The 25,077-nt window shown below is 53.3% G+C and overlaps 1 protein-coding gene and 1 long non-coding RNA gene across 3 annotated transcripts; one reads left to right on the top strand and one right to left on the bottom strand.

The window, feature by feature from the left end:
* Positions 1 to 13,108: 13,108 nt before the first annotated feature.
* LOC103549552 (uncharacterized) lies at positions 13,109 to 15,078 on the top strand. Its single transcript, XR_544566.2, has 2 exons — positions 13,109 to 13,191; positions 13,689 to 15,078. It is a non-coding gene; the product is annotated as an uncharacterized lncRNA (long non-coding RNA).
* WFIKKN2 (WAP, follistatin/kazal, immunoglobulin, kunitz and netrin domain containing 2) lies at positions 14,368 to 21,352 on the bottom strand. 2 transcript variants are annotated; one of them, XM_070562239.1, is made up of 2 exons: positions 21,080 to 21,352; positions 14,368 to 17,286 (listed from the first exon to the last, which is right to left on the bottom strand). In XM_070562239.1, the coding sequence occupies exon 2, from the start codon at positions 17,215 to 17,217 to the stop codon at positions 15,766 to 15,768; it is 1,452 nt and encodes a 483-aa protein (XP_070418340.1). In that variant the 5' UTR covers positions 17,218 to 17,286; positions 21,080 to 21,352; the 3' UTR covers positions 14,368 to 15,765. The 2 variants fall into 2 exon arrangements, with proteins under 2 accessions (XP_070418340.1, XP_070418339.1); XM_070562238.1 differs by having other exon boundaries at positions 19,993 to 21,231.
* Positions 21,353 to 25,077: the final 3,725 nt, after the last annotated feature.

Genomic DNA, 25,077 nt, shown 5'->3' with positions numbered 1-25,077 from the left:
CTTAGCTTTTGAAGGCGAAACTAAAGGTGCCCTGAGTTTCAAATGTTTTCCTAATGTGTGTGGGTGTTGATTTCATTCTCATAAAGTGAAGTCTCTCTTTGCACTTTTGTTAGTGAAGTGAGATGCTGGTCGAGACCTTCCTCCACACCCCTCCCTACACAAACAGACAAGAGCTGAGGATGGCCCACCAACCGTAGATCTGTACTTGACTAGAATGCCTGCTCTTGTCAGACGCAGGGTAACAGCTCTAGTGCAAGATCAGAGGAGAGGAAATTAGCCTTATTAGAAGACAAGTGCCACTGCTGAATAAAACCCGTTATACTGTCTAGCACGCCAATCAGTTGATGCTTAATCGGTTTGGCCCAGGAGCCTGCTTGAGATCAGAGTTCTTCAGTTTTTCTGTTATATTAGGAAGATATCTTCATGTTTAAAAGGACCTAAGACCAATATCTTTGTGCATACAATTGGAAAATTAGTACAACACTTGTGTTGAAGCCTTTTTTTTTTGATGTTTTAAATCATTCTGTTAACATATATAGCACTATGTGCCACACGCAGTTCTAACCCAGTTTACAGAAGGGGGACTGTGACAGCTTTATTAACTCACCCACGATTGCATGGCCAGTGAGTGGCATACAGGATTCAAACTCATAGTCCGGTTCCAGAGTTCATGCCCTTAAACTCTATGCTTTGTTCTCTCCAATTAGTTGGTATTCTGATTTGAAGTCAGGGGAGTAAGACATTTTTTTTTTTTTTTTTTTTTTTTGGTGGGGGAGATTCACCCTGAGTTAACATTCGTTGCCAGTCCTCTTCTTTTTTGTGTGTGTGGGATGCCTCCACAGCATGGCTGATGAGTGAAGTTAGGTTCCCGCCTGGGATCTGAACCCGTGAACCTGGGCCGCTGAAGCAGAGTGCGCAGAACTTCAACCACTTGGCCGTGGGGCTGGCCCCAGAATAGGACCATTTTTGATGTATTAGTTACATGACTTGTAGAATTTCTACAAGAGTGTTAATGAAAAGTCTAGTGGAAGGCTCTTAGTCATGCTCAGAAGTCATGATGTTTTCAGAGAGCTGCTTTTTATTTCCAGTGGCCATAAACTACCATCAGGCTATCTGGAAATGTTTTTAGAAGCCATTAAGTCACATCAATGCTCTAATTTTGTTGATTTTCTTAACTCAGTTGTGTACTTACTTCTATCATTTAGAACCACTGGATGATTCCCTCAGACTGAGTAAGGACGGCAGAGTTAGTGGCCCCATGACTTCCAAGCAAAATTGTAAACATTGACCTCCTGTAACTATTTTCATACACACTCCTTACCTGTGCTCATGATAAACGATAAAGAAAGGCCAAGTAAGTTACCAACATAGCCTTCAGCAATGTGTTTTAGTGCCTATGATTTGTTTTTAAATTACTTTGGAAAGCTATCTTAAGGCACTTCTTTGTAATACATGATTTCTATGTGTATAGATGTTGTGAGAACTGATCTTTTTTTCCCCTCTTTTTTTGCTGGGGAAGATCCACTCTGAGCTAACATCTGTTGCCAATCTTCCTCTGTCTCTCTCTCTCTCTCTTTAATGTGAGCTGCCATGCAGCATGGCCACTGACACGAGCAGTGTGGTTCCACGCTCAGGAACCGAGCCCGGGCCACCGAAGTGGAGCATGCCAAACTTAACCACTAGGCCGTTGGGGCTGACCCAATAAATGGTCTTCTTGCTTTTATTTTAAAACATTAAGGAAACCAAGTGACCTCTTATTTCAAATTGGTTCTGAAAGCCTTCCTTGAAAAAATCAAAACGTATTTTGGTTTAAAATAAAAAATGGTCACATTTTAGAAGCATAAGCTATTACGGATGAACTTGCATTCCCTTTAGTGTTGCTATTAGTTTTGATCATGTTTAAACTGCACAGTAAACAGAAAAGCCCATTTTAAAAATGGCTCAGAGGAATTTCTGAAGTTTCCATATGGATTAAATCTTGTTATACTTAGTGCCTACTGTTTAGATTTGGGGTTAGTTAGAATTTGATTGGACCAAATGTTGCTGAACCTTAGGTGGGCTTTAGGAGGTTTAGACTGGGCAAAAGGTCTTGTCATTAATGGAATTTGACTCATAAGCAATAAACCTCTGCTAACCATTTCTCAGTATTTGAGTTTTAAGATTTACATTTTAGAAGACTTGCTTTGTACGTTTAATCTGTAAATGGAGCTTTGAGATCATCTCACAATTAGGCAAGCCTTAGAAGAAAACATTTAATCGGGAGGCAGCACATGCCTGGAGGCCATTCGAAATTATGAGTTCAATTCCTTCCTTAAGCACATTAAGTCATTTGACTCAGAGGGCTCAGTTTTTTTGTTTGCAAAAATGTGAGCTCGATATACTTCCTCAGGGAGTTATGAGGAGCTTGTCACCTTGCTGTGAAGACTTGCCAGGGACCTGATGGAACGCGTGTCCTTCTGAGCTCTCAGTATTTGAAGCCGTGAAGTCCAGAATGTTACCCATGCTTGTTGCCTTTTGAAATCAGAAAAGTAAATGAAGACCATAATGTCTTTATTATATCAACATCTTGTTGTCCAGTCTGTTATTTGCATCAAGAGAGAATTAAATAAAAATTCTACAGTAATATCCTAAAAGCTATTCTGGTCGTGTTTCAGTCATAAATACCACTGAGTTTGTGTTTCTAGTTTCGAGGCGCTGAGAGGGAAACCAGTGTTTCAGCATTCTTTTTCATACAATCAGCAAGTTGATTTAAACCCAGGATACAAGTTGACGTTCCTTTTGGGAGCAGCCAAAAATGTTTGCTAAAGTGTCCATGCTGTGGGGAAAAGTATTTGAAATGGTCATTCCTATTTAAACGATAATGGCACGGGAATAGGAGTAGTTAAAGTCCAGCTCTGCTGACAGCTCGTCCTCTGGTTAATGGTGCTGGCTTTATTTTGGTGCAAGTAGAGAAGAAGAGGAGGTTTGCTTTACAGAAGGGAAAAACATTGAGGACTTGGAAGGAAAAACACATTCCGTCTGGCATTATGAGTACTTTGCTTCACTGATAAAATATGACCAGTGTGCAGAACAGAGAACAGGTGTAAAATATTTTTAGACAAACCTTGGCGTCTACTGTAGGTTGCATCCCTTCTATCTATACACTCCTCTAGAGTTTCAGAAATAATTGTGGAAAAACCACATTTACAAAATAAGGTAGATGTTGCTTTTATGGGTTTTTGGTGCTGAATGTTAAAGTCGAACATAAACTTCCTCCCCAGCCATCAGGTTGCAGCTATTTTTGACCGCTGGTTCCCCGCAAGCCCTTCCACAGCCCTCGAGTCTCCTTTTCTCATCCTTCCCCAGTGCCACTGCGAGAGCTGGGACGACGTGGCTCCATGGCTTCTTTCAGAGCATGAGGGCTGGGTTGTGATGTCCCCCGAAACCAGATTCTGGTTCACGGCAGTTTCGTACTTCCCCTAGGCTCGACAGAAAGGTGATGAGCATGGGCGTGGCATCAGTCTAGCCTGGTTTCTAGGAAATGGGTATAAATTGATGACTTCTGGATACTAATAGAAGGGAATACTGGAGACTTCTATCAGTACGGTTTAAGAAATGGAATCAGAGGACTCCATCAATACTGTCCATTTTAGTCCAGAGTCGAGAAGCCCTGTGACACAGGCTCAGTAGTTCTAGGCACAGCCCCTTTTTCTATTTTGCGCTGACTGCAGGTGCTCCTTTTACATGGTTTTCCCTTGCCACCCCCTGCCATCCATCAATTCATGGCCGGGACGAAGGAAGATTGGATTTCAATTTGTTTTGTAATGAGCATGCCTCCACTTTTTTCACTCTGATTATCAGATCTGCCTACTGCCTCAGAACTCTTTTCCCCAAAAGAACGCTCCCTCGTTTGTAAACTGCTGCCTTCTAAAATTCTGTGGAGCCCTGGTGACTTACGTTCTGCCCGCGCCTTTCTATTGCCAGGAAACATAACGGAGATCTTAAACCATTTCAATCCAATGCTTGAGGTAGCTGCAATCTCTGGGCAGCCTTTCCAGAAACTAAGGTGTTACCAGAGGCCCTTTAACTAAAGACTTTGAGAACAACCCAGTTTTCACATGGCTATAAAGGGTCTTACCTGGGGAAAATTTCATCTTTCTGAATTTTACAAAAGACTAGAAGAAAGGAAGAAAATCTTTTGCTTTGTAACTTAGGAAGAAATGTTTTTTGGAAGAAGACTCTTGTTTGTTACCTGAGCCACAAAAGTTCAAAGAGCTTTCAGGTTCCAGGCAAAAGGAACGGAGGGACGGAGGTGAGCCCTTATCTCCCCAGCGGCCTCTGCCGGAGGAGACGGGTCCAGCGGGGGTAGATAGGGGGCTTCCTTCCGTCTGCCCTTCCTTCAGGGTCTGGGAGAAGCGAAAGAACAGCAAAGGAGGGAGCCTCTGTAGGCGCTGCCTTGGGACTGGTCCTGGAGCTCAGTTCCCCTGGATGGAGGCTTTGAAGACGTTGGGAGAGCCAGGCCAGGCACAGCACGCTTTCCTGACGGCCACGCGTTTTCTTCCAGCCTTTGACGGAGGGTCAGTAGCTGCTTCCCGTGCCTCTCACGCTGCCTATTTGAATGATGGTGATTTTGATGTTGTCAAAAGCCTTGGAGGGTCCAGAGAGAGTAACCAACCTCAGAAGCCCAATAATAATAGCCAACACTTTATAGTATTTACTATGTGCTAAATATTGTTTTAAGCACTTGTACATATTAACTCACTTAAATTTCATGAACCTTCTGAAGGTTGTGTTATTTCCCTCATTTAGAGATAAATAAATGGAAGCAGAGAGCTTGTGACAAAGTTACAGCCAGTTGAGCCAGGATTTGACTGTGGGATTGTTTCCAAGGTCCATAATCCTTAACCATTACACTACACTGCTCCTTCGGCTCACCTCAGTAGGAAGGCTTTATAAAAGAACTACACTTGGTTATTTAGGAGACATTATCTAAAATGTGCTTTGTGCCAAGTTTCCCTCCTCTGCATACGCAGCGTGGTCCTGTAAGTGGTTGTGTGCTCAGCAACCCCAAACTCATTTCAATATCAGCCTTTGCCAGGCACAGTCAGGAAAGAGAAGTCGGTTGCAAAACCACAGTGGAATAGAATACAAGGGTTTGAGGGTCATGTGCTGGTTTTACTCACCCACATCACTACTACTGTCTGGGCACTTGGGTTCATTGAGAAGTAACTCTAGGCACTTCGCATCCCTAAGACTTTGGTCCTGGGTTCTACTAGTACTTACAATAGCAAAAGGGTGATGTTGACCTGAGTAGCTGCTCTGGGGTCAGATTCCATTCAGGTCCCTAAACTGTCTCAAACGAAATAAGGTATCATTTTAAACAAGCCCTGTATTCATCCACTCAACACATTTATTGAGCATCTTTTGGGTTAGGAACAGGTGGTGATACATACATAAACCTTTAGGACCTTTCAAGGAGCTTACATTCTAGCAAAAGAATCATACACAGGAGAAGGTGGAGGTGTGAACAAAAAAGGGAGAGATGGTCCCATCTGAGGGACTCTAGACTAGGGAGGAGTTAGGAGTCATGAAGGATGGGTCACCTGGGGAAGCATGGGCTCCCTCAGATTCCCAGCTCCAGTGGAGGAAAAACTCGGTCCTGGTTCTTGTTCTTCATCTAACGTGTCCGCAGTGGGAAGAGTGTGTGCTGCTAACCCTTAGGGGAAAAGGCCGAGGAAATCAGAACGAGAGGCTCAGCTGCCAGCCCATCACTCCCAGGAGACGCTGCCCGTGACTTTGGGCATTTTCATTTTTTTCATTGTTCCAAGCTTTGAACAGATACAGTGTGAAAGAGGGATGGTTTAGAACTTCTGTATTCATTAAACCCAGGGGTGGGATGGGGTGGCCAGGTGAGAAGTCCAGGGGAAGAAGTGGCGGGTTCTGAGGGAGGGGAAGTAGGTGGTATGGAGGGGATGGCTCTAATTCCTGTCTTTTCAAGAGAGTGTCAGGGGCTGGCCAGGCGGCACAGTGGTTAAGTTTGCATGCTCCACTCCAGCAGCCTGGGGTTCTCAGGTTCGGATCCTGGGCGCGGACCTAGCACCGATCGTCAAACCATGCTGTGGTGGCATCCCACATAAAATAGAGGAAGATTGGCATAGATGTTAGCTCAGGGCCAATGTTTCTCACCAAAAAAAAAAGAGCAAGAGTTTCATTTTAATACTTATCCTAGAAACCTCCTCAGGCCAGAAGCTCCCTCTAGGGGTCATCTCATTTGTTTTCCTACCTTTAGAGACGAGACTTGTTTTTATTTTTGCAAGTATCAGGGTTGTCAGCAGGTAGCACCCTTCCAGCAGTCGGTGTCCGTGGAACGCGTGTGTTCACAGCACACACTCAGACACCTCCGGCTCACTCCCACCTGCCACCCCCCGTCACCCCACTCTACCTCTGGCCGAGGTGACAAGTCTTTTCAGAGCTCAACCGTTCCGTTTCCTAGTTCAGCTTTTTGAATGCTTACAATATCTTCCAGTTTGAGTATATACCAAAGAACGAGGCTTTGGAGGGAAAGCTTTATATAAATCTAATCCAGAAATTAACAGCCCCAAATAACTTTTCCCCTGGGCCACTCCCCTGGGCTCCCCGGAGTCTCCTTTGCAGCTGAGCACTCTGTCATCCGCTGAAAATACTTCCACAAGCTGGCCAAGGACCATTCATGTGACCTGGGACTGTTGAGAGAGCATCACTGGTTTGTACAAAGGATGGATCTTGCTTTGGAACAGAAAACACCAGCGTCTGATCCATGTGTCGCCCTAACTTCACCCGCGGGGCTGGAGGTCTAGACCCCACAGTTTCCCCTCCAGACTCCATGGTGACTGCTAAGAACTAAGTAGGAATGTTCTAGAGTAGTGTAGGGGCTTGATTAAGCCTCCAAATAAAATTACTCGTGGTAACCCTGTGCAAGAAGGAATATGCGCTTTGGGGTCAGACTTTGAATTGAATCCCAAAGTCACCCTTGAATAGCTGTGCCCTGGTCAACCTATTCAGCCTCAGATTTCCGGTCTGAAAAATCCTACTCGTTAGGGTTAGTGTGAGGATTATGTAAGATATATAAAGCATTAAGCATAATCCTCTTGCCCATGGGGAATAACTTGAACTCTTTCTATACTTCTGTGACAGGGGGCTTGAAGCCCCTTTCTCTCCCTCTCTCTCTCTCTCTGCCTGTGGCTTAGCCTCAAGGGCATGTGCTCAGCCTGCTTAGCGGAGGTCATCTGGCCTTAAACATGCCTTCTCACGAGAATCCCAGGCATAAAACTTCCTGACAGATTAGCAGAGAGAAGGGAGGAAGCAAAAGTGAGAGAAAATCATACTTCACTGTTCTTGAATCTGCGGTGGAAGGTATTAAACGTGGAGTTAAATGCATAGGCTCGGGAGGCACATAGACAGACCTCGGCTTGGTTTCATGCTTGACCAGGGACCTTGGGCAAATTATTCAATCTCTCCGAGCCTCAGTTTCGTCATCTCTGAAATGGAGAGAATATTAAATGGAGGTGAGTAATACACACCTCACAGGGTTGTAAATATTCGATGAGATGATGTATGATGAGCACATGTTAGGTGCTGTCAGCTGTTAGTAATGGAAATTATTAACACAGCCACCAGGGCATCTAATTGGTAAAGAGTTCCCAGCTTCTGTGAGGCCTGGGATGGGGATGGGTCACCATCTGTGTAAGTCGCACCGAAGTAGCATTCTGCTCCTCCATAAACACCAGCTTCTCCTCTTAATAGGGTCACAGAGTGAAATTATTGGTTGTGGTGATTGTGAGCATTGCTTTGAGTCTGAGGAACTGGTCACACCAGGACCCTAAGGCTGTTTTCCCTTTGTTTCTGTTGCCCCTTGTGCATTGAAGGGGCAGTGATGCTTGACATGAAGGGTCAGCACGAGCTCAGCTCCATGCTCTGAGGTATTGGAGGCAGGAATGAAGGGTGAAGAAATGCTCCTAGGGCCTGCATGGAGGTCCCAGAGGTCCCCCATCTCTACCCCATTACTATACTTTGTCTCTGCCTGCTGGTCCCCCCTGCACAACCCAGAGTTCTCTCTTTCTCTCTCCCTTTGCTTTCCTCTCTCTTCTCTCCTCTCCAGCTACCCTCATCCTGGACTCTTCCTTTGTCAGCAAAGGAGATTGCATCTGTGCTCACTTTGCTGTCCAAGGGCAGCTTTCGGGAGAGGGGCTTGTTCTCATCTCCTGGTTCTTGTTCCAGCCATGGACGGGAACATGCAACAGCAATTACTCCCAACCAACTGGAGCAACCAGGCCCAGACTTCCAGAGAGGCACTATGGGTACTATTATTACTCCATTTTATAGAGGGAAATACTGAGGCATAGAAAGGCTAACCTACCCAAAGTCACATGGCCAGTATTTGAGCCCAGGCAGCCCAACTCAAGAGCCCATGCTCTTCCGTGACTCTAACCTTTCCTCACTGCCACCTCCTCTGGGTACCAGGGAGGTTTGGGGACCCTAAGGCCTAAAATACCTGGTGCCTCTTATTAAAGGCTTATGCAGTTCAATTATAAAAGCAATAGCCATTTCAAAATAATTCTTAGACCTTTACTCAGCACTTCCATGCAAGAAACAAGATGGCAGCTGCAGCACAGGTGTGTCTGAAGAGCTGGTAAGTAACTGGCCCGGTGGTAGACTATGATTCCTGCAAGGAGCATGACAGCAGCTGTCGTGGGCTCTGTGCTGTGCTGTGAGAGGACTTGGCCTCTGGCTCCCACTGTTTCCTTCCTGTTGTCAGCCCCTCTCCATCACAGTTGGCTAAATGTTCGGTACACCCATCTTCACCTGAGCCATGACTGTTGGGGCTAGGTGTGTGTGTACTAATTTGCATACCTCTCTAGGAACTCTGGGATATTGAGGAAGGCCATCAAGAACTTTGTTTGCAAGAAGACCTGTAAACCTTCCAGGGGAAAAAATGAGGGGATGTTAAGGCTGAGGTCAGAGTCCGGAGACAAGAGGGTAATTCCAAGAGCCCTTGTGGCAATAGGATCAATGAGAGCAAAACCAGCAATGCCTAAGAAGGCAGGAGTCCCTGGAGCCCTTGGCAGGGCAGGAGACGGAGTCAGGGGCCCCTACAGAGAGATCCCCGCCCCTCCACAAGCCCTCCGCCAGAGAAAATCCTTTCTGACAGGCTGTCCAGTAGAATTTTCTGTGATGATGGAAATATTCTGTCTGTTTTGTCCTATACAATAGCCACTAACTACACAAAATGTGGCACTTGAAATGTAGCTAGTGGGCCTGAGGAACTGAATTTTAAAATTTTATTTCATATGAATTCATTTACATGAACTCAATAATAACTGTATGGGACAGTGCGGTTTCATAAACGTCCTGTAAAGATTTGGTACTCCTGGAGGTCAGGGACCAGTTAGAATGGCAGTTAGGGAGAGAAGCCAGGGAGAACTCCTGAAGCCAGAAAAAAAGGAAAACACTGAGAATCTGAACCCCGAAGAACTTTCTGCTTCTCCTACCTTGATGGTCTCTCAGGTTTTTTCAGCGTCTGACAAGGCAGGGAAGATGGAAGAGAAGGAAGAGAACAATGAGCTTATCTCAGCTGACTCCCCTGAGAGCCAAGATCTTCAGCTTCGTGTCTCTGCGGTTCCAGAAGAAAGCAAAATCATAGCTCCTGAGCCTCGAGAAGAGGTATCTACAATTCAAAATGCCCAGCTCTGAAGAGCTACCGAGACCTCCCGCCACAAACCTCCTGGGAGAGGCTCATTGGCTAGAGGGTGCATAGGTCAGAGGGACTTAAGATCAGCATTCATTTCTAGGTTCTCGAACAATCTGAATGCTGGGGGTCCCTAAAGACCTGGCATTAACGAAGGCTGAGGAGCAGACTTACGGGGAGGGAGGGAGGCAGGCTTGGGAGAAGAGACCGTTAGACTCAGGGAATATTTGATTCAGGTTTTAGCATTCTTAGAATAGTAAGACTTTATATATTAATTAAAGTGGGGCTAAAATGACTATAAAAAGCCAAAGCATCTGTAGACACACACAGAGACACACAGAGACACACAATCACACACACTCAGAGAACAGTGAACAAATCCTTGACTTACCATTCATTTTGCAAGACTTAAAAGAGAAAGAATAGATTTTCAGATTCTCGAATAAGCTGTTAGTCTAAAAAAAAAGGGGAAGGTTATGGATGTTCAGGAGGAGAACTGCCATTTGGGGTCCTCAGCCTTTAGCTGCAATGGTTAAAATATGTCTGTCACCCTGAAAAGAATATAGACTCTGAAGTCAGACAGACCTGGGCCTGAATCTTGACTCTTCTGTTTATTGGCCCTATGACCTTGGGCAAGTTTCCTTTAAACATTCAGAGTCTCAGATTCAGCATCAGTGAAGCAGAGAAAATAAGACCTGTGAGGGCATCTCTTCCTCCGTCAGGTCTACAGGGCTTGCTTCATTCATTCATTCATTCATTCATTCCACAGATGCTAACTGAACACACTCTACGGTCAGCCCCAGTGCTGGGTACACAGAGGTGAGCACAGCACATACTGTCTTTGCCCTCCTGAATGTTGTAGCCCACGGCGGGGTCTGTCAAATGGTGAAATAGTGAACCGTCTAGCTTAGAGAGGGTTGTGAGGGTTAAACCGGACAACTTATGTAAAGTGCTTGATAAGAGTTGTTAGCACTTGGATGTCCACGCCTTCTCTTTTGGTGCCATGCTTCTCTCCTGCTGAGGGCCCTTGCCAACACCCCAGGCCACCTCTCCACTGCCTGGCTGTCCACACAGAAAGGAGACGAAACAGTGGCCATCCTCTGATGGACTGGATGCGGCCCTCACACCAAGACAGAAAACAATCAGGATGACACATCTTCATCCTGTCAGGTCTCTGGCAGTGTCCTCAAGACTTGAAAAGGTCAGAAAACACCCCAGTCCTTGCCTCACCCTGACAGATATGCTGGGAAGAGTCCCCACCTCCGGGAGGGTCCAGTCGGGGAAGTGTTGGAGCCGAGTCCTGCTTCCCCCTCATATGAGTGGGGTTGAGGGTGAACACGGTGTTGCAGGAGACCCAGATGCCAGAGTTCCATGTCCTGGGACAATTTGGGTTGTGGATACAGAGGCTCCAACCTGACCCTGAAATAGAAGGGCCGAGGGGCTCAGGAGCCACAGAGACGGGAAGGAGAGGGGTGGGGTTCTTGCCCACCTGCCTGTCCTCCTCTCTCGCTCAGGACTATGCCAGCTGGAGGGTGATTCTTCCTTCCTCCTGACACGGCCTGAGAGAGGAGTGTCACTTAACCTCAGGGCACATTCCAGAGTGAGGCCACAGCCCAGAATAGGACCCAGGAACCCTGCCACCCATCCTGCCTACATTAATCACACATTCCCAGAGCAGGCGGGAGACTTCAGACTCCTTGGGAAGGTGGGAGGAGGAGGAGGAGGAGACGGTGTCAGGAAGTGGAGCTGGGAGAAAGGAGGGAAGACCCCAGAGAAGCCCCTTCACAGCCTTGCGCTCGTCCAGTGCACCACAGGCCCTTCGTCCTGGGACCCTTTGTTCATCCGGTGAATCCCTCAGTCACTCTGCAAGCTGGGCCCACAGGCCACCTGGAGCCCCGCCCGAGCCATGAGTCTGACCTGGGATCAGTGCAGGCATAGAGGGAGACAGAGACGTGGGGAAGAGTGTTTATGCAGCCTGGGGACAGCGAAGGCTTCCCTGAGGAGCTGAGTCCTGAAGGATGAGTAGGCATAAGGCTGATGTCTCGCTCAGGAATCTAGGCCATGACTGCTTATGTGTGTGATAGAAATACCATGTCACGTGGCGAGGTTGAAAGACAGCCCTGGGGGGTATGTGCGCAGCTGATGGGAGGTAAGCTCTTTAGAGATATTTTTTGGGGTCCTGATGGGATTCCACACTGCCCAGCTGCGTGTGTGTGTGTGTGTGTGTGTGTGAGACACACTGGGAGACATAGCATAACATGAGCATGAAGAACTCTGAGGTCAGACTGCTTAGGTTCAAATCTTGGCTCTGCCACTTAGCAGCTGGGGTCGGGGGGCGTCTCAGGCGAGTTTCTTTCCCTTATAGCTTCAGTCTTCGCACCTATAAAATAGCATCTGTCTCAGACAGTTGTGATGCAGATGACAAGAGATGATATCGAGTGCCTGTGACATGGTAAGCCCACTCAATGTGCTGTTGTAACAGGACAGTTGGACACGGGCGTTCTCCCCAGTCTAAGAAAATTGCCATGTGGCTGTGTGTTTATTTTCCCCCTTCCCTCGTCAGGTTCCGCCCCTGGTCCCTGCTCTCTGGCCCCACCGTCCAGGGGGTGACATCAGACTATGGAGCAGCTGGCCAGACAATGGAGCAGAGTGTCCTAGGAGGCTGGAGGTGCTGGGGGAGGCGGAGGGTGGAAAAAGCCAAGCCGTCCTGCCCCAGAGGCCTCAGGGCTGGTCCGGAGACAGCCGGAGCCAGACCAGGCCTCTGAGGAGGCAAACAGAGAGATGGACTGGAGGGGGTGTAGACTGCGGAGGGGGAACCAGTAGATGCAAGGAGGGCAGGCGTGAGCGTCCAGTGCAGACAGGAGAGCAGGCGAGTCTGGCCTCAGACCTGAAAGAGGCCTCATTGCCCTATGTCCTGGGGCCCAGACTGGGGCCCAAGCTCCCGGACTGTGTCCAGTGCCTCCCCAGGTTACCTGGCCACCACAGGCCCTGGGCACTCAGTTCCACCTTTCCTGAGTCCCTCACGGATGTCGGTTGTTGTGTAAGGCCTGGGTAACAGAGATCTGAGACTCAGGCCTGGTTTCAAGGACAGAAAAATAAATGCCATGTAGTAGGTCCAAAGTTATAGTAGACTCTAAATCACCCATCCCTAAGTACCCATATTTTCTGAACCCCAAATCAGCCTATGTGGGATGTGCACTGTGAGCAACAGAATAAAGTATTTGAAGCTGTGTGGTCACTGACCTTGTGAAACCTGAGGCCTGGAAGGACGGCGGGAGAGCTTTAGCTCCTGGGGGCCAGGGAGCTGCTGGGGACAGGGAGGGCCGAGGGGCAGCCATCTGTGGCAGGCTCTGCTTCCTAGGCTTCAGGTTGACAAGGTGGTAGGGTCAAAGTCTCCAGGAAGTGCTCTTATTACCCTGTTTTACAGATGAGGAAACTGAGGCTCAAAGAGACAGCGAGTAAGCAGCCGAGCCCAGACTCAGACCTGGGTGAGTCTGACTGTACAGGCTGAGGCTGGAGTGTGACAGCGACTGGTCTGGGGCTGCGGGTGGGCAGTGAGCTGGTGAGAGGGAGCCCTGAGATTGGACTCCCCTGAACCTCACATCTCCGCCAGGTAGCCATAGTTCCCAGGCCCCGTATCTGTGCAAGTAGGGGGAAGAAGGAAGGTGACAGGTGCTGGTATCTGGACACTTGTCCCCTCAGGCTCTAAGATAATGTGCTATTTATTGGGGCGCCCTGGCCTAGAAGCAGGTGCAACAGACTGTCCCGAAGCCTCCGAGGGTGGGTGAGGAGCTGAGTCCTCACCTCCCTGGTCCCCTGACCTGAGTGGCTGGCGCTCACACCTCCTTGGAGGCTGTTTTGTGCTCACCATTTTCCCATGGTGCCTTGAGAAGCTCCCACTCCTCTGGCCTCTCTTCTTTCTCGGGGAGCAGCTTGTCTTCCGATCCTGGCCGCATCCTTACTGCAGGAAATTATCTCTAAGCAGGGATTGGTGCAGCTGGTCCTGGATTCCTTCTTGGAGCTGTGGCCTAGGAAGACCCAGGGAAGCGGACAGGGGACAGGGGACACTTGTGCCTCGTTGCCTCCCTGCCTGGGGCACCGACAAGCTGTGGGCCATGCCGCTGCTGCAGGCTCCTGAACACATCTCCAGGGGAGGGGAGCAGCCGCGAGACCTGAGACCAGGGTGCTCTGTCTCCGTGGGCACTGAGCCATGTACCCTGAGCCTCCTCTCCCAGAGCTCCCTAGGGAGTCACAGCCGGGCAGAATACCACCCCGCCCCACTCTTGTCTCTTCTACCTTGGTGCCTCTAAACTCGACACCATCAGTGGCAGGGTCTGGAGTCTCCCTGGCCTTCCATGTGTGGTGATGGGGCTGGGGACTGAGATACGAGTCAGAACATCTGGGTCTAAGCCCCATGCCTTCCTGCCTCTGTGTTCTTGGTGAGTCGCCTGGTCCTTCTGGCCTCTCCTGTCCCTAGTCCACAGAGCTGTGGTGCGCACTGCAGCTAAGGGGCCCAGGAGAAGCAGTGTCCCTCCATCACCCAACCATGGTCCCGTGGGCCAGACTTTCCTTCTGCAAGGGTTCACCAAAGAAACAACACCATCCACACCCACTCCCCTCTCCCACACACACATTAGCCCAAAAACAGCACACAAGAAGGCCTGTTGATACTATGAGCTTTTAATTCGTATCTTCCTCCCTACATTTGAGGAAGAGATGAGGATGCCCCACAAGGACCTTCTTCAGCTGCGGAGGGTCATGGACAGAATGAAGGGCTGAGGAGGGAATGGGGGGCAGTGGAAGAGCTGACAGTGGGCTTCCTGAATCCTTTACCTAGCGGTGGGGTGGCTGGACCTGCACAGGCAGTCCGGAAACAAACATCACCGACCAGCTGCCACATCCCCAGACCTGCCCTCCCAGGCCTGGTGCAGAGCCGCACTCCAGCTCCCTGCGGCTCCCAAGGCCACCACCAGAGGGCAGCCTCGAGCAACATTCCTTTTCTTCCCGAGCCTGCCTCCCCTCTCCCTCCCTCCTTATTTCTTCACCAACCGCCTTCCATGCCTACCTTTTCTCTTCCTTTATTTCTCCTCCTACCAAAACATATTCTGGGGCTTCTATCTGCTTTATGTCCCAGGAAGCCAGCAGCAGATGAAAGCACACTGTCCATCAAATGGGACCATTTGACAGCTGGGAGGGCCAGTCGTGGGTCTAGTTCTGGGGGACCCTGGGATCTGGAAATCTGTGTTCAGTAACTATGAGCTGGCCAGTGACCAACGTCTCTCTGTGGTCCTAGCACCTGGCCCCAGTGAGGGTTCAGAAGGTGCCTGTTGAGTTGGACTATACAGAACTGAATCAATAAACTGACAATCAATAAACTGATCAATAAAGCCCAGGAGAGGAACCATGAGAAACAAGTTTCTGCTGGTGCCGTGACAGCCTCAGAGACCGCTGGGCCAGCTGGACACCACCCACAGGCGCCCGCCCGGCAGCCCCCACACGGGGCAGGTCGTGTGCTGAGCTGGAGCTTGCCTCCCGCTTCCCACCACCCACGGCCCTAACATGAAGGGGGCCCGGCTCCCAGCAGTCCAGGGGGCTGTGGGGAATTTGTCTGATGAGTCCCCGGGCCCTCCTTTCTGTCCCCACCTATTCCTTTTGCCAACCAATTCACTCACTTATTCCTGTGATCACCACCTGGCCGACACTCTAGAACCCTGGCTGGGAGGCTGGCTGGGGGCAGGGTGGCCGGGAGAGCCAGAGGAGGAGGGTGGCCAGCAGAGAGGATAATGATGCGCGAGCAGACTGGTCGTCAGGAGTAACTTGCAGGTGTCTACTGACCTCTCCTCTTGTCCCCCTTAGCTAAAAAAGATATGGACCCCTTATTGAACCCGAAGATCTGAAGTTGATCTAAGACCCCCTGGTGGCTTTTTCCCGGTGCATTGATTGATGTTTCCCTGCTGGCCTGAGACTGTCTAATCTGCCCTTGCCCAATTTGCTGACTGAGGGGCGTCGGGGGCGGGTACGTGGAAGAGGGCCAGGGAGGGGCCGGGGTGGGGTGGGGGCCTTCACTGCAAGCCCGGGAACTCCTTGAGGACGTCGCAGGTCTTCTTGTGCATGACCTCACGCAGCTTCCTAACCCGCCGGCTGCTCGACGCCCCCACGAAGCTCTCGGGCCGCAGCATGGCCATGCCGCTGTCCACCTCGCCCATGATGATGAGCGGGGTGTCGCCCACCGTCACATTGGGGCAGGGGCAGGTCCAGTCCACGTGCAGCAGGGTGACCTCCAGCGGCTCCCGGCCCAGGAACTTGAGGCCCATCTTCTCATCCTTTAGGACCTCATCCACGGTCACCAGGGCGCGACCCGAGTCGGGCTCCTCCGTCACCTCGGAGACTCGGCCCAAGATGACAAAGTCGCTCCGGCAGAAGCTGGTAACGAGCTTCTGCCTGGGCTTGCAGGCCGGGCAGCGCGGGGTCCCCCGAGGGAAGGGGCAGGACTCCTCGCAGGCCTCACGGCTCTCGAAGTTGTTGCCGTTGCCCTCGCAGCCGCCGTAGACGAAGGACTGGCACTGGCCCGTCTGGCTGTTGTAGGCCCAGCGGGGCGCGTAGGCCTTGCAGGGCCCCTGCAGGGCGGGCAGGCTGCACACGGCCAGCGGCCCGCTCATGCAGGCCAGCACGCAGGCCTCGTAGGTCTCAAAGTGGTTGCGGTTGCGGTGGCAGTGGCCGAAGGGGAAGGTGAGGCAGTTGTTGGCCTGGGCGTCGAAGTGCCAGCGGGTCTGCTCCTCGCCGCAGTCCTCGCTGTCGGGCGGCTGCAGGCACTCAGCCGCGGGGAAAGCCGTGGCGTTGACGCTGCCCTCCACGCTGGCCGCGGCCGGCGCCCCCCTGACCACCGACAGCGGGAAGTCGGCGCGAAGGACCCCGGCGGCGTTGCGGGCTGTGCAGGTGTAGATGCCGGCGTCCTGCGGCTGGGCGTTATAGATGACCAGCTGGGCAATGTTGGTGACCACCACGTTGCCGCGCACATGGTTGGGCCACATGACCACGTTCTCTCGATCCTCCAGCTGCTTCTCCCAGGTGATCTCAGGCCGGGGCCGGCCCACCACGTCACAGAGGAAGCTCACCGTCTCCCCCATGCTGACCGACTGGTGCACAGGGTGGTTGAGCAGAGCTGGGGCCACCATGTCCAGCCCGGGGGTCTCCGGGGAGGCCGTGGTGGGGCGCACGGTGGTCTCGGGCGGCGGGGGGCTGGTGTTGGGCCAGGTGAAGTGATAGCGGCAGGTGACCACGGCCAGCGTGATGCCCTTGGAGCAGGCCTCCGCGTCCATGTAGCAGCGGTTATAATAGGTGAGGCCGTCCGAAGCGCAGGTAAAACTGGGCTCCTTCTCACAGCGATCTTTGCATTTACACACAGGCTGGCCGTCCCAGATGTCACACTCGGAGCCCTGCTGCAGACACATGAAGTGGTCGCACGTGGCCTCCTTGGGCATGCCCACCGGGCCCTTCTTCCCCTTCACGTCCATGTAGCGGGCCGCCACACAGCTCTTGGTCCCGCACACGTTGGGGCAGCACTTCTCATAGGTCTCACACTCCTAGAGAGAGCCAAAGTGAGAGGGCTGAGCAGGGAGGAGAAGGAAGAGGGGACAGGCTTCCCCCTATCCCACGGTTTCTGCGGAAGGGAACTGACATGTACTCGCTCACCGTGAGTGAAACATTTTGAGAATAATAATCACCAACAGAGACACAGTGCCTACTATTTGCCAGTCCCTCTTCTAAGAACCTTTGCACAGTCAACTTACTCAATGCTCATCACACCCGTGAGCCAGGTAGGCCCATGAGCCTCCCTTCACAGGTGCTGGTAACTGAGGCACAGAGAGATCAGGTAACTTGCCCAAGGTCACACAGCAGGTGTGGGAAGACACAGGCACATATCTCTAAGAGGGGAGTTTTCCTGCTATTGTTTCACAGATGAGCGTGCAGAGACTCAGAGAGGAGACGCCGGAGTCCACGGAACTGGAAAGTGGGACAAAAGGCTTCAAGCTTCAGGTGGGCGGGATTGTGAAATGAGGTTTTTGCCTTCTACTTCGTATAGTTACCACAAACAAGGTCTACGCTGGAACAAATGAGCCTGCCTTTTTTGTCTTTTTTCTATTGGGGCGAGGATGCCCTGGCCAAACTGAAGAGGTCACACCAAACACTAAGAAGGAAAAGTCAGACACTGCTGGGACAGACGTTTGAGGCTGTCCACACACGCATCGGGAGTGGCGGCTCGGATGAGGGCCCACGTGCATCCAAAGCCGAGCGGCCGGGCAGGCGGCACTGGCCCAGGACGCCAGGTCTCAGCTCCCTGGGCTGCGCTGCAGCCGGTGCCCAGTTCCAACATGCGGAACATTTCATGGGGAAATCAACAAGGGAAAAAGCCCTCTTGGGTGACAAAGGTCAGCGAGGCCGTCAGCGAGGACTTACCAGGCTGTAATTCCCTCTGATGCTCTGTGGAGGCACGTAGGGCATTAGTTTAATTCCTCGAAATTAGCAACATGGTCTGGGGCCGACACAAACAAGGATTTCACGTGGTGTTTTCGACAACAACACACGGTGCCCGCTGGGCGGGCGACAGGCCTAATCCCCCGCCTGGTAGTAGCTCTGTGAATTACTCCCCACTCGGGCTGGCCTCTTGTGGTTCCGACTTTTATTTCAGCTTCTTTGACATTCCACATCAGCTAAGAGGGGGAAACACCCCCGCCGGGCTGCACGGAGCCTGCCCACTTGACTCCTCTACTGTTCTCCCCTCTCGGCTCAGAATGCGGACTTTGTGTGGAGCCCTTGTTTGCCACAGGCTTCTAGGCCACGCCAGGGGAGGCTTTGGGACAGGGATGGGCAGAGCTCAGAGCTGGGGTCTGAGGGAGAGAGACCCAGTGGGGGATTGAGGAAGGAGGGGCCTGGGAGCAGGCAGGAGAACCAGCTCCTCGGCCTGAGGGCAGTCAATTCCCTAAGAGATGCTGGCCCAGGAAGCTCCCTCAGGACTCGGAGGTCCAAGGAAGGCCGGGGCCTCGGGGACCAGGGGCAAGGTATTTCTGGGCACAGGAAACCTAGAATGACTCCTTAGAACAGCTTTTGCTTAAGGGCCCAGAATGTGCCCATAGGCTGTCTGAATCCCCAGCTCCACACAGGTGCCTTCTCCCCAAGATGCAAAACCAGCTAGAGCCTCACTGTCCCCAATCCCACCTGACTTATCAGACCAGCCTGTGCAGGCTGCCCTGCAAATGCAGCTGACCGAGGGCGTGACCTCAGCCAGAGGGGCACGCTCTGCCACCCCTCCCCACTCCTTATCTTCCCTTCCCTCGGCACCACCATTGTTCATTGGCAGTATCTGGCCTGAGAGGCCTGAGAATTGTCCCCTGGGCACTGTGAGGCACAGGCCCCTCTCTCCAGGGTGATCCTGTGCTCTCCTGTGGGTGACATGCATTTGGCAGAGGGAACATCAGGGTCTCTCATATTCCCTGCTGATGCCCAGCCTAGCCCTGAGCCCCAGGAGCAGGCCAGGCCGGCAGGAAGGGCCTTCGCCCAGGCAGGCGCCAGGTAAGGGCAGACTCTTCACGCCTGGGGGTCTGGGGGTGGCATGAATGGCCCTTGGACTTGGAGGCTGGGAGAGAATTGCCCTAGAAGCAGGCCTGTCCTGCTTATGGCAGGGTGCTCTGATGGGAGCAGAGGGGAGGACCGAGGAATCTGGCAGGTTGAAACGACGTCTACTTCCCTCCCAAGGACACCCAGAGAGTCTGTTTAGAGCTGCTCCTGCCCACCCTCCCTGTCAGCCTGGTCAGATCTCAGGGTCAGGGACCAAACCCCTGGGGAGGGGGCCTGGAGGCTGGACGAAGCCTCAGCTTTGTTGTGAGACGTGGGTTCCAAGCCCACCCTCCCGTCCCTGGCTGTGGGAACTTGTGTTGCTCTCTGCACCGTCTAGAGTGTCTCCTCTCACCTGTTAACGGGCTGCTGATGGGTTGCGCCAGTCCATGCGATGTGCCTGGCATAGCGCTGGCTCTGAGCAGCCCTCTGTGAACCTGAGACCAGGAATCGGAGCGTTCCCAGTCCCCGGTGAATGTGGACATCACACCTGCCTCTTCTTTCAGGACTTGGAGTTAGACATCATGCCCCGTGTACTCCATGTGGCCTGGGGCCCGAGGTCCTTCACCTTCCTGGGCCCTGCAGGGCACTCCTGAGCCGTCCCCACCCCCACGGTCCCACTGTCCCTCACTAACACTCTCACGTGATCTGTCTCAGCCTTCCGGATCCCCACTCACCTGGTCCGTCTCACACTCCCGCTTGCAGGTGCTCTGAGCATCCACCCAGAGGTTGGGGTTCATGTCGTTGGGGCAGATGCCAGCGTGGGAATAGCGGATGGGCGGCAGTGCCAGGCCTCGCGGGGGCACCCCGAGCAGCAGCAGCAGCACTGCCACCTGCCCCCAGCAGAACCAGAACCGGCGGCACCCCAGGGCCCACATGGTGTGGTCCGCGGTGGCCAGAGACCTCCCCTGCGACAACGCCAGCGGCTGGGGCCCACCAGGGCCTTCTCCTTCTCAGGGCTGCAGACACCTGCCCTCCCCACTCCAGCAGGCTCCCCTGCCGCTGCCGAGGCTGCGGCTGCCGCGGCTGCCTCCACCGAGTCAGTGGAGCCGGGCTGTGCGGCCTCAGATAAAGGAAAGGTCTTTGCAAGGAAACTCCCTCTCCTGAGGTGCAGGGAGAGGAGCTGCAGCAGGGGCCCAGGCCGGGTTTCTATCCTGGGCGCGCCCCCCGAGTGGGAGCGAGCTGACCTGATGCCTGTCACAGGCCGGCTGCTGGCTCCTCCGTCCCGTGGCTGATCACAGACTTGTTGCAGAAGGGGAAAAAAAAAGCTGGAAGCAGTTTAGGCGGCGTATCTGGCACGGTGGGACACCTGCTTGTTTTTGACTCCAGGAGGCCTTTAACCCCTTCAAGGGCCAGAAATGGCATGTGCTTTGGGGGGAGCTGGCTCCAGGACACGCAAGCTCGCTGTAAAGGGGCGGTTTGTTTCCCTTTCCCCCACCTCCCCGGCCGGGCCCCCTCCTTCCCTTGGCCACCTCTGAAGAACACACAATCGCTTGTTACAAGGAGGGACCTGCAGCCGCAGGGTTAGCATCGCCAGGCCCGATAGTACATTTGAGAGCAAATGACGTGGAAAAACAACAAGTTCACGGCCATTCCAGGGCGGGCCTGAGCAGCGCTGTGCTGTAAGCCGACTCCCAGCCCAGCCCCGGGTCCCTTTGTGGGGGGTGTGCGCACGGACAGCTCCCTATCTCTCTGTCCCGGGCAGTTTGCGTCTCAAGTTCCAACTTTGGTGAATTTTCCCCAAATCATTCCAGAGACACATACCAGATATGCTCCGGCTCCCCCAGCTGCCAGGGAGGATCACATTCCTCGCTCCTCGACTGACACACTGTCGGCTCCAAGAAAACCTCCGCGGTAACAGTGTCTGAGGAGGGCGCTGGGCCGCCGGGCTGCCCTCGCTGCCGACCACAATGGCTGCGCTCAGTGAGCTCTGTCGGAGGGCCAGAACTCTCGGGCCTCGCTTCCCCCCACTTTACAAAGGAGAAGGTTCATAGAGGGAGAGGGCAAGCGACTTGCCCAAGGTCACGCAGAGTAAGCAGTGCTAGTAATACCAACTGCTGCTATTTACTGGGCTCTTACTAGGCGCCAGGCTCAGTGTGCATCATCTCATTTAATCCTAGCAACAAACCGTACCTTCATTTTAGATTTGAGGAAAGGATGCACAGAGAGCCTAAGCAACGTGCCCGGCATTGCACAGCTAGGTGGCCCACCATTAATACAGGAAACAGGGACACCAGCTTGCGGGGTGCGGGCAGGGGCCTTTGGAAACCACTCCCCACCCCCAACTGTCAGAACGGCTGTCAAGGTACGGCCCCAACTCTGGTTTTTACAGGCTGGACAAGAAGTTTGTGAAATCTCAGGGGCTGTGTTTGTGGAGGGGGCCAGGAAAAGAGCCAGAAGCTGCCAGGGGCTGGGGGCAATTTCTCTCCCATTTGGCATGAAATGGCTCGTATCTAAAATGCCACCGAAAAGTGAGCAGGCTGAGAGTTTTTGCATTGGTCACTTGATCCCCAGAGGGTGGGAGGTGGGGAGACAGATCCCCCGAAGAGAGAGGCGCCTTTTCAAGGCCAAACCGCAAAGGATCTGGGGGCGGGAACTGAGCTGCTGTGTCCCAGGGAGAGTAGAGCCAGTGGACCCAGCACATGTCAGAGCCAGAAGAGACCTGGAAGGTCCCCAGTCGTGCTCTTGTTTACAGATGGGGAAGCTGAGTCCTGAGCCCAGGCCTCTCCTTTCCCAGGTCCGCTCTCCCCTTCAGGGTTAGAGTTCGCCATCTAATTCGACTGTAAAAAGGCAGCTGAGCCTTCTTTCCGCCCTGCAGACTGGTCCTCTTCCTGGAGGGGTGTGGGTTGCCTTCTCCCGCCTGAGCCAAGTCCTTCCCGGTGCGCGGGTCATTCTGCAGGATCTGTCCTTTCTGCTTATGTCAAAGAGCTAATGAAGGGTGTCAGATCCTAATCCCCTAAATTACTGGAGTAAACTGCCCTCCAAGGCTGGTCCCAGTAATGAAGCCAGACAGCGGGCGACGCCGACTGCTTTGAATGCCTGTAATTTCGGAAACCCGTGTTCCAGCTGCTCGGAGCGGGGCCTCAGCCCAGCGCTTGGCGAAGGTGGTTTGTGCAGCCTCCTTTGACATCACAAAGGGAAACGGATGGTGACACGTTTCTAAGCAGGACTTAGAAAAATTGTCACAGCCCCATTATGTGAGGACAAGTATCCAGGGAGAGATTTCTGGGGAGTCCCTTGACATCCCTTGAGGGAGGGGGGTGCTGGAGGGGAGTCGGCAGGAAGCTTGTGCATCCTCACCCGCTCTTTGGGGTTGGTGGAGAAAGCCCTCTGCCCAGCTTGGTCTGGTCAAGAGCCATGGGCCTCTCCCGCCCAGGACACCTCACCTGGCCATTCTGCTCTGAGAACTCTCAAAACAGCATCAGAGAAGAAGGGACCCCAGAACACTCCAGCTCGCCCTCTCAGCCCCTCCAAGTCTCCCACCGAAACACAGCTCAGAATAACAAATAATATCCGATCAGGGCGGGGAGCCCACACGGCGTTCCACCGACATCATCGCCGCTGACCCTCACGCCAGCCCCAGGAGGGAGCCCAGCAGAGGCTGCTCTGAGCTCCGTGGTACGGGAGAGGAAACCGAGTCACAGAGACGTTAGGCGGGGCCTACTCGGAGTCCAGTGGCTCACACCCTCCCCTCCTGGAGCCCAGTTCTGTGCTCTTCCCACAATGCTGTGCAGGCTTCCAGCCCTCCAGAAAGGCCCCACGGCCACCCTGCCAGCCCGCTGCACGTAAACTGTTCCGGGAGCCGTCTGGAGCCTCCTCCGCCCAGGCCCTCCCTCCCTCCGGCCCTCCCTCCCTGCGGCTCCGTCTCTCCCACACCCTTCTCAAGGGTGGCGTGGACCCCACCCTCACCACCCCCTGGCACCGAATGAGGGACCAGCTGCCTACTCCTACTGTCCATGAGGCCGTTCCTCCCTCAACACAGGTCTCTGGGGAGTGGAGCCGGGCTGGGTCAGCCAGGCAGGGGTCTGACCTCGGGGGGTGCCCCCTGCCTTTTGCCTTCCCAGAGGACCTCAGGCACAGCTCAGTCAGAAAGAGGGCTGGGCTCTGACTTCAGCTCAGACGAGCTCTGCCGCCCTACTGTTGGAGTGCAGAGGGACGAAGGGCAGAGGGACCACGGATCCATCACACCCCCAGGGTGGGTTCAAGGCCCATGCTAGGTGCAGCCGGCAGGAAGTCACCCAGGTCAATGAACTCTAGGTGACCCCTGACCTCAGGTTCACTGTTAGCATAACAACTCCTGAGCCATTTGGGCCTTGACAGGACAACACAGCTGACAGCATTTCCCAAAACTGTCAGGCCTCTCCTTTCTGAGGACTTCAGCCATCCACGTGGTGGGGATGCACGCAGGCCCGGGGAGACACCAACATCTTGGATGCTGTGTCACTCATGCACAGACCGAACCTCTTATCTTTGGCAGCATCTCCTCCCTCTTTCCCTACTTGGAGGTTTTTAAAGCCTCTACTATGTGCTGAGTTCTGGGTAGAGAGAGATAGAGGGCAGTCCTTGCCCACAGACAGGGCACCGTGTTGGCCAGAAAACAAGCAGGCAAAAGCATGATAGGACAAGTAAATGCTGTTGTGGGGGTCTTACAAGAGCTGGGCAGGTGGGAGGGAAGCCTGGGTTTGCTGTTGCGCAGATGCAGACGTGACATGGGGCGGGTCTTGACGCCTGAGCAGGAGTCTGCAAGACGGCGCAGAGAAGGCAGCTTCCTACACGTCTCCTTGGAAAGGCCTGGCCCACAGCACAGCGTCCTGGGCCAAGGCCCTCCCTCCAGGGGCCCGGGCCTCCAGAAAGGGGAGGGGAGAAGGAAGTCAGCAAGTGGTGGAGACGGGCTGGGGGTGGGAACTGCAGGTCTTGCTTCCGCATAGGGCAGCCCCAGCAAAGGCCCACCAGCAGCCCCTCTGAGCCACCCGGCTTGGGGCCCCAGACCTGAGGCAGCCACACTCTCTCCTGAATAGATGGGGGAGGCCAGCCCCCTGGGAGCCTCCTTGCACTGATCTTTGTCATTTAAACACATCTGGGGAGGAGGAAGGATTTGAAGAGCAGGATTTGGGGTGCCGGGGAGAAGGAGTCCTTAACGAGGGTGCTCAGATGGGTTCTCAGAGGGCCTGGGCCACCTGGCTAAGGCAGTGATCAGTCAGACCCAGCCGGGGAATTCAATAAGCTGGCGGCTCATTACCCAGCTGGGGACCCCCTGCCGAGCAGCCGAGGGCCTGGGTTACATTACAGGGCTGTTGGAACTCTCCCCTCGGAGTGAGACTGCACCGGGCCTTGGAATAATTATGGGGCCTCAGCAGATGGTGAAGGCCAACAGGGGAGGCCTTCAGCTGTGGCACACATGACTGGTCGGCATCTGTGCAGAGCAGAACGTGGGAGGGTCCACGCTGGGCCTGGGGGAGGCAGTGCCAAATCCACATCTGACAATTGCGGGCTTGGCTGTGGTGGGGCATGGCCCAGTGCACTGGGCAAGCCCAGCCAGGGGGGCCTGTTGGTGGGGCCGAGTCCCTGGAAGCTGGAGTGCCAGTGTCTGAGCGGGTCTGTATATCATGAAGCAAGAACAGGAGACACAACTTGAGGTACAGCACAATTGCAGGCACCTTCCAGCCCTCAAACGCCTTCCTGGAGAAGGTGGGCAGCAGGAGCTCAGGGGACTGCAGCCCTGGGTCAGACCCTCACCCACTGGGGAAGCTCCGTGGTGCTTG

This window comes from Equus przewalskii, chromosome 10 (genome assembly GCF_037783145.1).
Source record: "Equus przewalskii isolate Varuska chromosome 10, EquPr2, whole genome shotgun sequence".
NCBI lineage: Eukaryota > Metazoa > Chordata > Mammalia > Perissodactyla > Equidae > Equus > Equus przewalskii.
The sequence above is the reverse complement of the archived record's forward strand: the minus strand, read 5'-3'. Positions and strand labels throughout refer to the sequence as shown.